Below are 18,591 nucleotides of genomic sequence, written 5' to 3' on the forward strand. Positions count from 1 at the left end.
ATCGAAACAATTGAAAGTGATGCGATTTCTCTGCATCTTACTGTATGTAAATGTGTAATATATCTAACATTAGGGTTGAAAATATTATCTTCAACGTAAAAAAATATCGAAAACCCAATGCTACGGAAATAAGATGGTACCACCAGAGAAATGTTTTAATTAAAACTATAATTAAAAATAACTATTTTTTTACTAATAAAAATATTAACTAGAAGTAGACACAGTTTATAGTCATACTCTATAGCAAATAAAATTGTTTTAGTTGGGTTTATCTTATCGTGAATAATTATATAACTATACAAATATCAATTTGACATTGAATATTTATAGACAGTGGCACAATAAGATAGCTGCATACATATATTATAGTAAATGTTCTTTTATATTTATATAATAAATACATACTGTATATATATACATATATATGTAGATATTTATATGCATTGTGTACGTAGAGATATTAATGTGATTCAATTGTGCTTTTAAATTAGATATTTCCCTTTCGGCAGAGATCAAAGGAAATACGCTGAAAATGAAATAAATTCAAGATCCAACGTAATCCCACTTGATGAATGGCGCGGCTTATTTATCAGAAGACCGCAATTTGTATTTATTTTGGATTTTTTTTTTCTCCTGGCCTGCGCAGATTTTAAAACTTTCAATAAAATAAAATTATACCACGAAAACTTAAGAGGGCTGGACACCAGCGCCTTGTCCATACAAACGTATTAGACTTCTCCCTTCCTCAATTATGGCACTAGAGAAATTATTTTTTTAATATGCTATGGATATCCACCATTGGGATGCATCTATCGTTTTATTTTTTTTTAGGTGCTAGGAGCCGCCAAACATCAATAAAATCGCCTCTTTTTTACACCCACGAAAAGAGTCCAGCGTGCTTACTTAACGGTCGATTTAAAAAAAAAATACGCATATAGTTGCACAGAAAATATCTTTCTCATACCCATGATGAAATTTTTTTAAAAATTGGTCAAGTTTCGGAGGAGAAAATAGGACAATACGAAACCTCGATTTTGTCAATTTAAAATACGTTTTATCTGGTCGAAGCGCAACTGTCGCATTCACTCAATATATATATATATTGTCGCATTCACTCAATATATACATTCACTCAATATATATATATATCGAAGAAAGGAACGGCAACAAAATTAAGGTTTCGGGTGTACAGCCCTCTTAAGGGCTGAAAGTAGTCATTGAAAGATCATATGTAGATAAAAATTTCAAAAAAAGTGTGTCGAAGATATTCTTAAATTGTAAACGAAAACTGAAATTAAATTGAAGTTGTTGGTTTTATAATTTAAAAAATAATTATGTATGGTTAATATATATATTAACCATACTAAATACATATATTAATATTAAATATGGTAAATATATTTTTAATAATTGTGCTTTTAAATATAATAATAATAAATTTATTCGTATACGAAATATTCTTTATAATACAAACTAAAAGAATGAGAAACGCTGTGTTACTGTGTTAAGATAAAATGCCTGGAGCGACCAACAGAATACTAATTGAAAATTTCTCCCTATCCTCCCTTTATAAGACCGACTACAGATAGCGAAAACATTCATTTCTAGTTCTACAGTTGAATCAAAATGTTTAAAATAATATCAGTTTCGTTTCTGCAAATACTTTTAATTGTTAACACATTTGCACTTTCTCATTTCGATTCAGCACCTGGTGAATTTTATTTATATCTCGATAGTATACAATCAGCGTTACGTTACATGAAAAGTAATATTGAAGATGTGAATTTAGATGCATACTTTGGAGTGCTATTGGCGAAAGGTATTTATTGTTTATATTTAAGATCTATTATATTATTATTTTTTATAATTTGTTTATTAAATATATTTAGTGCATTTGGAAAATATTGATATGAAAGATATGGAATTAGAGGACACTGTAAATCTTGCAAAACAAGTTTTAATTACTAGAAAAAATAAGGTCAACTTGAAAAATAGTTCTTATTTACAAAATAGTAAGTATCATATAATTATTACACGTGTTTATAATATAATATAATTTAAATATAAATTTTATATTATAGTAGAAAAGTATATTATGAATGAAAAAAAATGGAAATCAATAATATCAAAACGTAAGGCACTAAAGTGTAATATTAAAAAAGAAATCAGTTATCTCAATCTTGATAGGATACGCCTTAGAAAAAGTTTGTTATCTTTTGACACGGCACCAAATGAAATGGAATCTGGTATTTCATAATAATCTGATCAATTAATCTAAGATTAAAGTATTCATCCAGTGATCATAATCTTTGATTGCAGATATATGTTTGTCGGAAATAATAGTCACAAATAAAGTGCACGGTAAAAATAAATATTGTCCATCATCAAAAATGTGTTATGATGTAATGATTATAGGTCAATCGAAAGGATATTCAAAAACACACAGGTAAAAATGATATATTTTGGAATTAAATGATTATTTTTATTGTAATTTAAAAACAAAATTGATAGGTTGTTGTATTTCATAATCGGTCAAATTGAGGGATGTTTCAAATGTGGTGGAACAAAAACTAATTTAGCAATAAACAACTTATGTTGCGGAATTATGGCTGAAGCCTCGGCCATTGAAGAATCTGGATTTGCACTAGAGTTTAAAGATCTCTTCATGGAACAATGTATAGTCGTTATTATTTAAATTCACAAACTCAATTGTTTGAAGTATATCTTATATATTTATATAATTACAGTGACTTTGTGTGCTGTGATTGGATATATGGAAGTTTTGAAGCCACAGTGGATAGCGTCGATCAATGATTGGCAAAGACTGGAAGGATGTTGGGGTCACTATTATAATCGCATCCGTAGATCGAGTACTTCATTAGGTCCAGCAAATTGTTCTTCGCATTCCACTGGATTGGGTATATCAACATTGGCGATGGCGGCTGTTAAAATGCTCGATTAAAGATTAAAAGGAAATACAAACTTGGTTTTAGTATTTGATTTTATTAAAAAAATTACACATAAGTTAACTTTAACATAAAGTTTTGTTTAAATTACTTGTAATATACAAAATTAAATTTTCTGTCAATAGGTGTATGCAAGTGAACACATTCTTGTAGAATTTAGTATGTATGTATATTAGAGTAGTAGGAGAAACTGTAAATATTAGGATGCATCATTTTTGATATGATATTAAAATATAATCTAAATTAACTTTCATCCCAATATTTTACAATTTGAAAAATTAAAATAGGACAGAGTATAAAAATATCATTCACATCAGTTACTGTGTTTCTTTATTAGTGATTTTCAACAGTATTTACAATCTTATCCTATTGAAAATGAAAGCTTATTAATACTGTATGTTAGAAATAAATAACATGTCATGATAAAGTCTATAAAGTTTTAATGTGTAGATAACGGTTAATATTACTAATCGTAGCTTTATTTGTAAAAAAATAAATTAACAGGTGCATTTACATTGAACGTGTAAACCTGTATACAACATCAGTAAAAATAAAAACATCTCTACTATTACTACAAAGTTTTCATGTATGTATTATTATATTTTAAAAATTTCTCGACTTGAAGTGTTTTAAAACTGGTTACAAGTGTGATAATGCAGTTTTTTCATTAGATTGAACAACTAAAACGCTACTTTGTCGATAAAATAGTAACAATATAATAAAGGTACAATGCGTATCATTTGTTGTTTACAATTTTTATTTATTTATTACAAATTACAAGAAGGAAAGTAATATTCTATTACAGATAAAAATGTTGACAATAAGCTAAAGCAGATTTGTGCAAAAGTGACTTCAAACTACATTTATTTCGTATGAATATTTAAAATTTTATTGTATTGTTACATTAGTATTTTTTTTTATCAAAGTTACAAAAAGCATAAAATCGACATAATACAACAATTAAACTTTTTTTTTTTGTAAAAATCGTATCAGAAAGATTCTGTCGACCAATTTAATTAATGTTGGTCTCCATAAATATCTTTAAGACACCAACCACAGTCAAATATACAAAAACGTTGTCTTAAGTAGTATTTAAAATAGTTCTTTTCGAAGGCACGTAATATCAACGGTTCTGATACTTTTTATCATTTTCGTATAATCAGTTAAAGTATCGTTAATGAATACAATTAGTGGATATAATAATATCATGGCAACACGGTTCCCGAAGTCGTCCAGATGGGAGCCGATATTTCTTTGACATATTTGTACTGCAGCGATCACCGTCTGTAAGGAGCTTTGGCGTAAAATCCTCTGCTTTCGTTTTCGCGCACTTCTTGGAAGTGACTGAAGACCACCAGCCACATATAAATGTAAACAACTGAAAGAAACGATTATTTAAACCATAAATCAATTTTTAAGCTATAGCAGATGAGAACGTATAACTAAAGGTGTTAAAAAAAAGTCTGTATGTAAAAAACTATATGAAAAAGTCATCCAAAAAAAAGTGTATAATAAATTTTTTGAAAAAATATATAATTGATATCCCATTTTTATGAAATTATATAATACCAGTTGAATGAATTCCATATCGAAATGATGCATTTACAATCGCTATACTTACGGACAAAAATAATGCCGAAAACTAGCCAGAGAGATCCGTTTAATGTATCTTCGTGTATGTAGAACATTACCGCGGTGTATATGACGCTAACTAATAATCCCACAGCTAGCATTATACCTAATATTACCCAAGGCATCATTAGGAACGTGTTGTGCTGTAGAAAAAATAAAAATTATTATAATATAATAAAAATTTATAGTGAATTGTCTTAGGTTTATAAAAACATTTACTCTTATTGCACCTATGATGAGTAAAATGGAGATGAAAACTGTCATTGCTAAATTGATTCCTATAATCACTTTCACTGAAAACAACATATGAATAGTTAATATATGTAGATTGTTTAATCTTGGAATTATTAATCGTATCACAATAGTTTAAGTCGAATAAAGCATTAGTTACAGTGTTTTTCATACCTAACCATTGCGGTAGCCAGTCTAAAATTATAGTTTTGAACTCCACATAAGCTGTCAGCATTAAGATGAGGCTAAATATTGCTGACAAGATGCCGAGTATGCCAATAATGATTGTACCAGTCCTCAGAGACGTGCATCCACAGCACGACCTTAACCACGACATTTTGTCTTTGAAATAATCGAACAAAGTCCACAGAAAATAGTCCGACGAAAACAAAAAATACACTCGTCAAATTCGGCTAGTATTTGCACTGTTCATTTACGATGCATTTATTTCCTCTCCATCTTCTTCTTTTCAATGTTGACTCTCGCAAATAATGATTTCCTACAAAATAACAATTGTATATGTTAGTAAATATCTGAGTATGTATGTATTTATAATATGAAATTAATGTTTATAAGACTTGAGATTCATTGCAGGAATGGATTGTATTGCATTGCTTTACATATGCATGTGTAAACAGCGTAAGAATCAAATGAATAATCTTGAACGAATGCCAAATTCGATGTAAACATTTCGAAGTTTTATTCCGATCTATCTGAAAATATTGTCCGATGCTAATATAGTAGCGACATCTTTTGATTAAAAATGATACTAAGAAACTTTTTCTAATAAATAAATTGTAGTTTTAATTTTAAAACACGTTAAAAAATGTTGAAGTAATAAAAATAGAAAACAACCACAACGTAATTTCAAGCTAGCTAAACTGCAATAGGTGAATATTGAGTGTATATATATTTTTTAAATAGTAAGAAAATCTAAGCTCTGTATTGTAAAAAAGTGGATATATGAAAAAAAAAAACCCACTTTTTTGAAATTTTCGTCGAGATATGTAAATATGTAGAATGGTTAGAGGCACAAGAAATTATTTAAAATCGATGATTTTTTTTATTTAAGGTTTTCTTGATACGACCTTTCCCACTAGGTCCATCGATGGAATTTCGAAATTCGAAAATTTTTCGTTCCGGTCCAATGTATGTAGGTGAATGTGTGCCATTTTGTTAGCTTCCAATGTAAAATGTGATTGGTAATCAAGTGATGACTTTAATCCGATATATCAAGACTTTTCTAAAAGTTCGGTGATTATTTCGCACACATCAATAAAATCTCGATCACGGAACACCTGATCCCCGAAAATTCCATCTATCGAGAGTGTTCCACGCGAACTATCATACTAACGAGAATTCAAGTGCCAGATATTCCGTATTCGTGATTTTCGTGGTTACGATTGTCGTGTGCGCGATCGCAATGATCGAAATAATCCGTTTACCGTATGATATGTATGCATATAAATATTTTCAATCACGTGATGGGTTCAAAATAGTTGTAAAAAAATACGTTCGTGTTGAATGTAAAATTACATTTAATGTTTTATATTATAATGTAAAATTACATTTAATGTTTTTATATTAACAATTTTTAATGTAATTTTTTTCATTTTTTTATCATTGCTCATTTCGAATACGCGTTCATTTTTGGTGATAGTAAATGTAAGTTGTGTATTTTAGTTCCATATGATGCATCAGAAAACAAAAATATAATTCAATATATGTATGTATGTAGAAAAATAAAGTGATAAAAATCCATTTTAGTTACAGTCCAATCAGCGAAGGGAAACAAAACTTCTCAGTGTTTCAATGAAGTTAATGGAAACGAATCAGGTTAAGGTTTTTAAGGTCTTCGATAATTTATGACCATACGAGTCATAAATCTCTCTGCGAAAGTGAACATTACGTAATCGCATTTTGTGGACATAAAGAATGTGTATGCAAAATTTATACGATGTAAGTCGATGCTTTTCAAACTATACTACATATATTAATGCAATTAGTTAAATATGACTTTCGTTTTTTTAATTTTATTCCCACAGGTATATATCCAACAGAATAGATTAGTGGTTAGCATATACATACATAATGCTTTGAACAGAGTGGTCACGGGTTCAAATCCCACTGGCTTCTGCTGGCCAGACCTGGGATTTGTGACTCCAGATCGATCGTTTCCTATCAGAGTTTGCCAATTTATCTGATTTTCATTGAAACGGTTCCAACCAATTGGCAACCTTACCCATTTTTTGCAAATCTCGAGTTTCGCTGAACTATATAAAACGCTACAAATTTACAAAATTGACCATCGATGTCTCTGTGGACATTAATTGATATGTATTTATATACTTTGTATAATACTGTTACGTATACTAAAAAGAGCCGCCGGTTAAGTGCAATCGGATTAGGCCGAGGCGCATCCCTGACAATGTGCGACCGTTATAATTGGTTTCGAGGATTATCTGCAAACTAAGTGCATGTAGGCTAAACAATGGCCACCGAAGTGTCCCTTCGCAGAAGTGACCGATACCGTGGGACTGGGTGTCGTGAGAATACATATCCGGGTACATGCGTAAACAATAGGGAAGTAACCGGATGCCCTGAGAGACCTGCCCCTTATAAGGCGGTACTTAGGCGATATCAAGAGATTCTGGACGGAGCACTGCCAGTGCGTGTTTCTCCTTAATCATCAATAAATGCTGTGACACGACTTTGGCCTTTTACTTGGATCCTCCACCCACCCCTAGGCAACAATACTAATAATATTTGTATTAAATGTACAATGTTTTTTTCCAGGAAGGCACATTGTATATGTGTATATTGCACATGGTATAAATTAAAAAGATAAAATAAAATATTATCTATTAAATTGCGAAATAACCTCAGTAGTAAATTAAATTGGCATTGGTTTTAAACAATTTAAATTAGTAATCTTGTTGATTTCTGATGTATAACCTTTGCTGAAGTACAACTTATATATGTATGTATATGCATAAAATTTGCAAATCAATTTCAGTTATATTTTTCATGTACACGTATATAATAAAATAAGTATCCAAATTTAAGGTTTTGCTAAAAGTTTAAATCTTCCGAGACATGAAATTAAATATGTATGGATTCTTCATCATACTGTGGTCGGCTCCTCTGATGACACTTAAGTAAATATATAATATATTCGCTGAATACTCAAATAGGTCACCGTATTCAAGGTCATCGTATGGTAAGCGATCGCTCATCAATATTAATCGAATGGCATCGCTCGGTCCGCCAAAAGTGGTTCGATGGCTACGATATCCATTTTTAGTGTTTTCTTTTAGTGTTCTCTTTTCCCCTGGCCTGTTGTATTAGCGATCGCGTGTTTAGGGGCTAGGTAGGTTTCCGTCAATCACGGCTCGATTTTGATAGTGTGCCATAATCGAAACGATCGGGAGAGTGGCCGACGAGGTCGAAGGAGTGTCTCCGACGAAGAAAAGGTCAGCTCCCGGATCGATAGGTGGTGAGGAAGGCCAGCAAATGTCAGGTCTTTCGCGTTTTGGGAAATTTCAACAACGGCCAAGGCTGTTGCATCGCTCGAACAATACATATGTATATCATATTATTTACGGAAACTGACCTATTTCAATATTGCCGTAATTTGCTTGGTCCAGTACATATGTATATGTACATATTTCACTTAAAGAAATAACGATGCTTCTCACCTTTGATGTTCGTCGGTTTTTTGTCGTCGAAATCGTCGAGGTAACCTTTCATATGCCTTTCGTATGCATATCTACTTGAGCTATGTGCGTATGTATTATATATTTAGGTATATCTATGGTTTCTTTTTATTTCATGTAGGTGTTTAAGTTGATTTAAATTGCGTCATAAATATTTTGTACACATACATATATGTATAGCAAATGCTTTTTCTATTTATCCTCTCGAATATACATATGTATTTATTTTTCAATAATTTTTCACAAATCCAAACACAACGTTCTTTATTTTTTTGAATTTCAGTATTCTTCTTCCTCTGCTTCTAGATTCTAAAATTTTTTAATATGGAATTCTTAGCATGGTCTGCAAATTATTTTCACACAATGAGCTGGATTATCAAATTATTCAACAGGTAATTTTTCAATCTATTGTAGGTCACTCCTGTTATTGACGGTACCTATTTTGTAATTTGCAATTCAATTTTAATTCCAATTTAATTATTAATCATTAATTTTGAAATTATACAATGATGTTTCTCTTTTCCCTTATTTCATATTTATATCGAACGTTGCAGAAATTTACTATAAATTAAAAATAATTTAATAAATTAATGCTTAAAAGTTAATGATCAACTATGACAGTAATAAAAAATCAGGAATTCGTGATGTGCAAAATCGATGTTTTAAATTTTAATTGATATTTATACATTTCCATCATTTGGTATTGTAAAAAATGACTATTGATCAATGTTTTTTTTATAAAATATTAAAGAGTCTTATAGTAACACGGGATATTATAATTACATACGTATGTATTGTCTACCTCGTTCCACCAACTTGCAATATCTCAAGACTGGTTTTCCCAACTTTTTCGGTGTATTTCGTCGTCGAGTTTGTATTTATTCAAAACACATTTGTGTGTGTATACAAAGTGTGTTTCGCATATACATATGTAAATATATACAAACACGAGTTTGTATACATATGTATGTATATGCGTAATGTTTTATGTAGTGAAATACCTACTTTACCAGATAAACATAAACTATTAAAAAAATATAGTAAGAATTGGTTTTCAAACGTTTTTTGTAATATTTTAAAGGTGTGTTAATAGCTTAAAAATCTATGAATAATCATAACTTGTATCTTATAATATAAGATATTCAATACATAAATACAAAAAAATATGGTTGTATACAATATACGAATTCCTGTTTAAACAGACGAATAGTTGAGAAAACGAGTCTCGAGATATTGCAAGTTGGTAAAACGAAGCGCACCGCCCCACAACACGGTTGTTAATATTGCATACTTTGTAAAATAATATGTTTGATTTTAATTTGGGAGAAATTGATATTTGAAATTTTCACATATGTACTTCATATTCTCTAAAAAAAGTAGGTAACAGAACCTATGCCGTCAGGAATCGGTTATTAATAATTATTTTCATTTTAATTGAAATTGAATTTATTTACTTGTATTTACAGGTAAATCGGTAATTTTGATATTTTACTTAATGAACGTATTCGAAAATTGTGAAAAAAATAATAGCAGGAGAAGGGGGTAGTGGCATATTTACAAGCTACCAAAGTTAATTTGACAAACTACCCTAGTTACGGCTCTGTCTGTACATACATATGTACGTATGTGTGTACATATAACCAGAATAGCCTCTAAAGTTGCTAATTTTAATTGATTTTATATCTTTCATTTTATTAAAGGAAGAAATAAAATTTTAAATTAAAATTTACTAAACGAAAACAGAAAAAAAACATAGCTTGTGGATCCATATTCTTAAGTGTTAGAAAGCATAAGCCAAGTTCAGATCTGAAAATCCCCTCTGGAGAAAGTCTGAAATGGCAGTCAGTAATAAAATACTTAGGAGTAACTTCGATAAAATAATGAGATGGGCACCTCACATTGAGGGAGCAAGGCGATGCGGGCTATATCCTCAATATATCTAATATTTAATTGCCATAGTTCTTTATCAACTCAAAATAAAATAAAATTATATCGCGCGCTCATATTACCATTATTAACCTATGCTTCAGCTGTATGGAATAACGCCTCGAATACTAACCTTTCCTAGCTCCAAGTAATACAAAATAATTTATAATACACCCATATATACTAACTTGAAAAAACTGCATGCCATATATAATATACCGTTTGTTACAGACATTACTAACAAACTAACCAGTAGATTCTATGACAGAATCACTAATAACCATACTAACATATGTACTTGTAAAGAGTCTCGGTGATTACAACAAAATGTCTATCCCCTTCAGGTATAAACACAGATTACCTAAACACAATCTGCTTTAGGTCATCGACTTTAGTGAGTCTTTAATTATTATCTTTAATTATTAGATGTATCATGAGCATTTATAAGGATTGTAAATAGGTTTTTGAGCTCTTTTTCCTATTATGCTGTAGATTAACATTAGAATAATATAATACTATGATTACTAACCAAATTAAATTAAATTGTAAAATAGAAAATGATCAGTAGATCAGTAGCTATTAAAATAGATATAAGATGTATTGTGAACATAATTTCGTAATAATAAAAAGCATTTAAAAATCAAAATCAATAGCTTGTGGTTTATAATATTTACTGAAATCAAAAAATAAGAAGTCTACTGTTCTTACTAAATAAAACAGCAAATCGTTTATGTAGAGGACTAGAAAGATAGTTTTAAATTTCAAATACTAGTAATATACACGGCAGTTTGGAAAGTTCTTGTACAGATGTCATTTATTTTAACGAGGAAGAAGACCGCACCTTTTTTACTTTTCGACACGTCCGAAGAACGCTAAGCGGAACCAATTTTAAAAACGGAGCAGAGCGCGCACAATGGCAGACAAAAAGCGATGAAACGCGGCCATTTGTTCACATTAGGTGACACTAATTTATTATCGTGGTATACACTTCAAAGATTTTAAACATAAATAATGATGTCATTTGAAAATAAACTCACACAATACAAACGGAATAAAATTCTGTAACTAGAGGTGTTATCGTTTCGCGATAAATCGGTTGCGTTAATTTCTCGAAACTTAACGGATGATGGACATAGTTGACGTTGTTACGACCGTAACGGGGCGTCACCGTTCTATGGCGCGATTTCCAAATCGAGAAAATGTCGTAGAAAAGCATCATCGTCCGTGCATTAGAATGCGGATCATAACAGTGGGCTTGGGCGACCTTGTATCATATTTACGCGTACGATCAAAAGGGATCAATTCGAGCGAACAAACATTGTATGAATGTATGTACATACATATATACCTACCTACTGACGGATTGTATAGCCGGAAGTTTATTCATGCGCTTTTAATTTTTAGACGTAAGAGCGCGCATTCTACGCATAGTCCATTGATGGTTTTTTTTCTGATTCGTACTTATAAAAGGGAAATCACACAGTAATTTGAAGTTAAAGTAAAATCATATACAGACATACTGCTTCTCCATTTGACGTAAAAAAAGCAACTTGATGTGCAAGCAACGTAATATTTTAAACTTAAAATCGAAAGAGCCCGAGTTTGAGTACGAATATTTTTTTTTTGTAGATTTATGAAAAATAAAAAAGGCTTTGTTTAATAGTGGTGTGTGAGTTGTCCAATTTCCAAAACAACAGGTTTCCAACAAGAATTCTTCCAATACATATCTAATATATAATTTCGAAAGAGACTTTGTATGTATGTATGTAAGATTGGTTGGTAATCGAAAACAAATCAAAGTTTCTATGACGACGATTCGATTGTTTGAATATAATTTTTTTTCGATTCAAATAAATTTAATAAAAAAAAGAAACAAATGAATATTTATTATTAGATTCGCCATGTTTAAGCTGTTTATATTACAAATACTGAGCGAAGCCGGGTAAAATAACTAGTTATGTATATTTATAAAAAGTGTTTTTATTTATATATTTATATTAAAAAAAAAACAATTAGATTAAAATAATCTTAGTAACAAGCAGACGAAGAGGTCAAGTTTCATTAAAATTTATAGAGTACAGATTTTAAAATTGCATACTATTATAATATGTAGGTATGTATCTAAATATCCCTGAAAACCGGATTTTTTTATGAATGATGCTCCGTATTGTATAATTAATCATAAATATGTATATCTATTATATCATCATAAGCACTGTATATTTATATTTATTTTATTTTATACTAGAAACAAATAAACTCCAATGCGATTTATTGGCCAATTACAAACATCAATAAATAATTATGTGTATACAGTATCAAAGAGACAGGGTGGGCAGCATTTTATAATATCAGCAAATTCGAGATGTATGAACTCGAATTTGCGAGAAATAAATAATATACAAATTTATTATGTATGAAATATGTATAGCGCAAGTTATAGAACAAGACCCAAAATTTTTTTTAAATATAACTCATTGCCAATATTCAAATGGTGAATTCAGAGGCATGAAGATTTTGAAGGTTTTCAAAAATTTTAAATCATAAAAAATTATTTTCAAGAAAAAACGTTGAATAGCATCACTAACTATAAGTACGAGTTTGAACCTTTGTAGTGATCTGTACCAACTGGTTCATCATTATCTCAATAGTATGTACATACTATTGAGATAATGATGAGATAAAAATGATACAACTAAACTTCAGAGCCCGTGACCTCTAAACTCCTTGATGCGACTCTGATTGAATTCGCAATTAACCTCTCGCCTGATTACGATCGACCTAAGGTTCGCCATTATTGTGTAGAATGATAATGGCCGGGCTCGTTTCCAATAAACGGCCGTTTACGAGTTTGCTCCGTGGCGAAATTGGGTCGGCTTGTGTGGGACAGGCCCGGGGCTATAAATACGGAGCGGGGGCGGAGGCGCCGAGCCCACTTTGCGGGGAAGCGGGGAAAGAAAAATAAGGGGGGTACCCCTTTAGAGTCTTAACAGAGCCTCGTCTAAAACTCCGGACACGAAGTTTCCGGTGATAATGGAAACAGTGCTGAAAAAACCGGCTTGACTGGTCCGATGTCAGCGGCCTTCGAAAAAAGTGGTTCTTCGCCTATTCTTTATCTATATAACGTTTTTAGTGTGTGGTATACAATTACCATAATGAGTGGATACTGTGACGTCAATCGTATAAACTAGAATCTTATCAATGAAAAAGTCGCTAGCAAAATTGGTTCAGGTGAGAATTTAGCCAGATGAAAAGATTTTCCGATTCATATGACATTTCCATTCAAACGAATCCACTTCAAAACAAATATGTGGTAATCCTCAAAGAAATATTTGCTTGAGTGAGCCGAATGGACTTTTATAAGGCGGAAACGTGGTCTAATTTAAATTCCACGTGTGGAGATAAAAATAGAAGAGAAAAATGCTATTGGTTACATTTAAAACATTCCTCTGATACTCAACTTCTATTTTAGTCAATGATGAGACAGCTTTCAATGATTGGGTGTTGTTTTAATTGACAACACGCGAATGGATGATTCTGGGGAAAAGTGAACTAATGGTATTGAAAATAAACATTCAACAGAAGAATCGGAGTCAAGTTCTTTCAAAGCAATTTAATTTAATTTAATTACTTGCATGGAAAAAAAATGTAAAAACTGGTAAGTAAAAAATGGCGGAAAATTGTAACAGAACAAAAATTAATAAATGATTTTGTTTCTAATTTCAATTCAAATATTTGAAATTGTGTGAAGTTAATTTAATTTTTCATATAAATTTATTTATATTTCAACGACTAGGAATACAAATAATTTGAATCAACTTATGATGAGCTGTTTTCAGGCCACTATTTTATTAAAGAATCATTTTATGGATATGTATTTATTTATTTTATTTTTACGGTCAAGAAAAAATTGACCATTTTACATGTTGGAAATAGACAAAGAAAAAAAATTAAAATGAAATAAAAAGAAAAATACACATACTACAAAATAAATTACATTATATTAAAAAAATATTTAAATAGAATAGATTTCATGTTGTATTTACTAACAATGAATAAATCGACCATGGACAATTCGTTTCCAACTCAACTCAAGTAAACCATTAATAGTCGACTTTTCCGGAAAAACAGCATTCCCATTACACTTATGATGAGCTGTTTTCAGGCCAATATTTTTTTAATGAATCATTTTGTGGATATGTAATGCAAGTAAACCATTAATAGTCGACTTTCCCGGAAAAACAGCATTCCCATTCAACTGGTTAGCTCATAAGTCATAACAGACCTTCATACAATAATAATTACACGAAAAAAAAAGCGTAATCGTTTTAACACACCCAATTGAAACAATAAAAGAGTATACGTAAACGAAGCGACTGTCATAATGACCCAAGGTCTGTATGTATGTATCACAGTTGCACATTATGCCCCCTGACAAGTTCAAAATATGCGTCAAAATTCAGTATACATAAGTAATCGTATTTTCCTTGAATTACGCATGTTGGATATTACAAGGTACGCCTACTATTATATATGTACGAATAAACGTGAGTTGATTCGTCGATGATGCAAGAAACTGCATCCAATGTCTGACTCAAAGACGGCTCATGTTTCGTGGATGGAACACATGCCACTGGCGTGATATAATGTTTTAAATTATTATGTATGTATGTATATGATGATACACATTGTGTATATGAATATTATGACAATAAATAAAGTACCGCCTGTATAAACAAATGCGGAAACTTTATTTCACAAATATTACGTCAACACTAAAATAACAAGGAAATATAAATCTTAATTGTCGCAAAAAAAAACAACCGAAAAACATTATTTTACACCCCACACAAAAATTCTTTGAATTGTCATCTTTTTTTTTTACTAATGTTTTCCAGATTTTAGTTTTTATGCATAATTATACAAAAATGATTAGCATTTTGTTTAAATTAATAGCTTTGAGTTTTTTTCGACAGCTATGGCATACCAATAATGAATAATGATCATAATAAATGTAACTATGAGTGTTGATTTAATTTAAAAATAAATGAATGCACATAATATATATTCGAATTCTGTTTTTAAAAATTTCAAGCTTTTGGCCATAAATTCGTTGATAATCTCAAAAATAATTTAGAAGCTTTATCTAATCTTAATTCCAGTCTAAAAAGAAGTAATGGTAACGTGTCATCAAAATAACGCGAAGAATTTATACAATGTACAAACAAGCTGGTCAGATTGACCAATTGAATGATGACCGGATTCGTTTAACATGTTTTTAAAATGATTCGAGTTATCTATAAATAAATATGTTAGCGAGTGCCGATGTGATTTGTAAAAAAATATTTTTACTTAAGATACTTTTACATACTTCAGTGATAAAAGTGAACGAAAATAAGATTTGTTTATGTAAAAATAGTACAAATGAAAAAAAAATGCATAATTTTACGAATACTATCTATATGAACTGGGCCACAGATTTTTTTTTTATTAAATTTAATTATTTCTCCTTTAAATATATGTATGTATGTACATTCGGGTAACCGATTACATATTACATAACTTGACTTGCATGATTTCACAGAAAAAAGGAAAATATGATGCATGTATTAGTAAACCATTAATGAAAATTTGAAAATGTAGCCATCCCGTCTTACTTACGATCACTACCAGGGGCGTAACTAGAAAAATTGGGCCCAAATGAAAATTTTAACAAAAGGCCCCCCCCACCATTTAGTAGCTTTTTTATTAAAATTGAACTGATAATGAACACATAATTTAATGTTCTTTTTCCTCACATTCGAAGTCGCAAATTATACAATTACACCTTTCAAAGACAATTTAGAAGTTTCTTCATGTTCAATCGATAATATTGCTAATTCACTGAGTGTAAGTTGACTCTTCGAATTTCTTTTATAGACTTTTATTAATTTTTATTTACTAAAAGTTTGGTCAACACAAGCGACAGTGACTGGCAAAGTGAAAAATAACAAAAAGGCCGTGTACACTTAAATTTCCATAGAATTATATTTTGAAATTAACAAATCCGAAAACTGTTGAATAGGCATTGTTGCATTGAGATCACTTCTTAACACAGTTATAATTTGACTTCCAAGACTTTCATTTAAAAAATGTCTAGTATTTTTATTTAAAAACCGAAGAGGCCCGCATGTACCGCATGCCCGTGTGGCATATTAGTTACGCGCCTGATCACTACCTTTACTAACTATCATACAAATTATTATAGACTTTGACATTCTTATATATGATATACTAGTGGTTTTACCCGGTTTCGCTCGGTATTTGTAATATAAACCGCTTAAACATGGCTAATCTAATAGTAAAAATTCATTTGTTTTTTTATTAAATTTATTTGAATCGAAAAAAAAAAATATTTCGCCGTCATAGAAACTTTGATTTGTTTACGATGCTCCCACACAAACCTTACATAGTTACAAAGTTTCTTTTGAAATTGTATTACATATTAGATGATGAAAGTAGAAATTTTTTTCCGCTACTGCGAAATAACACTTTTTCACGGAAAAGTATTTAGTCTCCATACATTTTTGATGGTGAACAAATTCTTTGACTTGGTTAATTAATTGAAAATTTGCTATATATTATCTGGCTCATTTTATATCAATATGCTGTTAATTTTTTTTTTTTGAGTTTTTCATCATTGTACAAACGAAGTCTGAGCAAAGTCATTGAAAGTTATCAGTTATCAGTGACCGGTGAAACCATTAAATACTTAACATCCGTAAATGATTTTTTTACAACAGGTAAAGAATGTATGCAACCGAGTTAGCAGTAGATCAACTCCTACTGATTTCCAAGTAAAAAGCGTAGCACGTTACACACAAACACCGTTTCTAAACAAGGTCAGAAATCGCACATTCAAGAACCGAAAGCATTGTTTATGATACGTACGCACTGGGTTACGCCTGGATAAAACTTTTGGCACTGAACGCGCGTCGGAAAAACTCGGTCGTCGAGCGGAAAACGCGAAAAATGAAAACAGGTGTACACAGATGTAGGGTATGCATACACAGTTTAGTTATTGGCAACGCACGTGTCGTAACAAATAAACAAATATATGTATGCATGTATTATACATATGTATATACAATGGTGTGTCGATGAGACGAGTCGTCTTCGGGTCGAGTTACCTTCAACTCGAATGAACTGGTAGGTAGTCGGCGAGTTGGTTAGTTGCGCAATCGACCGGGAATATAATGATGCTGGTGTGGTGGAGGTTGAACGAAGACGATCGCAACACCTCGACAGACCAACTAACACTGCTTGGTCGGCTGCTGCTTCTCGAGATTTCACAACTAGTCCGTGCGATGTTAAACTGTGGTGCGCGCCAATTACTCTCGACGTACCTATCGAGATAGTTGCAATTTTCCGCAATACTTTTTCCATAAACGAACATGTCTGCATCGTGTAATGTTTATTATAACGAGGTTGCTCTTCTTTATCAAACTGTCTAGTTGAAAAAATGGACAGTTTAGTTTGGAGTAAATCTGGAAATATTATCGGGGATGGCCCAGTGGCGTAGCTAAGAATTTTGGGCCCTCATGCAAAATTTATCTAAGGACCCCTCACCCCTCCCATTAACCTGATTTTGTAAAATATGAGACGAAATAATTCAAATTGTTTGTTGATACATATTTACATAGGACTATTGTCATAATAAATAGTGTTGTACCCGATGAAATATCAACGCATGGGTGTTGTACCCGAAAAAATAAAAGAAATGTGTCGGTCCTATGATCGATCTGCACGAGATCGAGCTTTTTCAAATATCTTTTAAATATATTTAATTTAATTTTTATATTTAATTGTTTAATAAAAATAAATAAACAGATAATACATTACATGTACATAGGTCCATATACTAGTGTTGTACTAGATGAAATATCATCGCATGGGTGTTGACATATTAAATTATTAAATAAACAAAAATTAAAAGAAATGTGTCGGTCCTGTGCTCGATCCGCACGTGGTCGAATTTTTTTTCAAATACCTTTTAAATGTATTTATATTTAATTATTTAATGTGAAAAAAAAATGGTAAAAACTACCAACCTACCTACATATAAACAATATAAAACACCA

At 30.9% G+C, this 18,591-nt stretch overlaps 2 protein-coding genes across 2 annotated transcripts; one reads left to right on the forward strand and one right to left on the reverse strand.

The window, feature by feature from the left end:
- Positions 1 to 1,596: 1,596 nt before the first annotated feature.
- On the forward strand, positions 1,597 to 3,698 carry LOC143921189 (UPF0764 protein C16orf89 homolog). The gene is made up of 6 exons (XM_077444377.1): positions 1,597 to 1,819; positions 1,890 to 2,012; positions 2,082 to 2,246; positions 2,320 to 2,446; positions 2,512 to 2,675; positions 2,748 to 3,698. Exons 1-6 carry the CDS (start codon positions 1,627 to 1,629, stop codon positions 2,960 to 2,962), a joined length of 987 nt encoding a protein of 328 aa, XP_077300503.1. The 5' UTR covers positions 1,597 to 1,626; the 3' UTR covers positions 2,963 to 3,698.
- On the reverse strand, positions 2,985 to 17,807 carry LOC143921196 (uncharacterized). Its single transcript, XM_077444387.1, has 5 exons — positions 17,641 to 17,807; positions 5,004 to 5,328; positions 4,818 to 4,891; positions 4,588 to 4,741; positions 2,985 to 4,344 (listed from the first exon to the last, which is right to left on the reverse strand). Exons 2-5 carry the CDS (start codon positions 5,164 to 5,166, stop codon positions 4,244 to 4,246), a joined length of 492 nt encoding a protein of 163 aa, XP_077300513.1. The 5' UTR covers positions 5,167 to 5,328; positions 17,641 to 17,807; the 3' UTR covers positions 2,985 to 4,243.
- Positions 17,808 to 18,591: the final 784 nt, after the last annotated feature.

Source organism: Arctopsyche grandis, chromosome 13 (genome assembly GCF_051622035.1).
Source record: "Arctopsyche grandis isolate Sample6627 chromosome 13, ASM5162203v2, whole genome shotgun sequence".
NCBI lineage: Eukaryota > Metazoa > Arthropoda > Insecta > Trichoptera > Hydropsychidae > Arctopsyche > Arctopsyche grandis.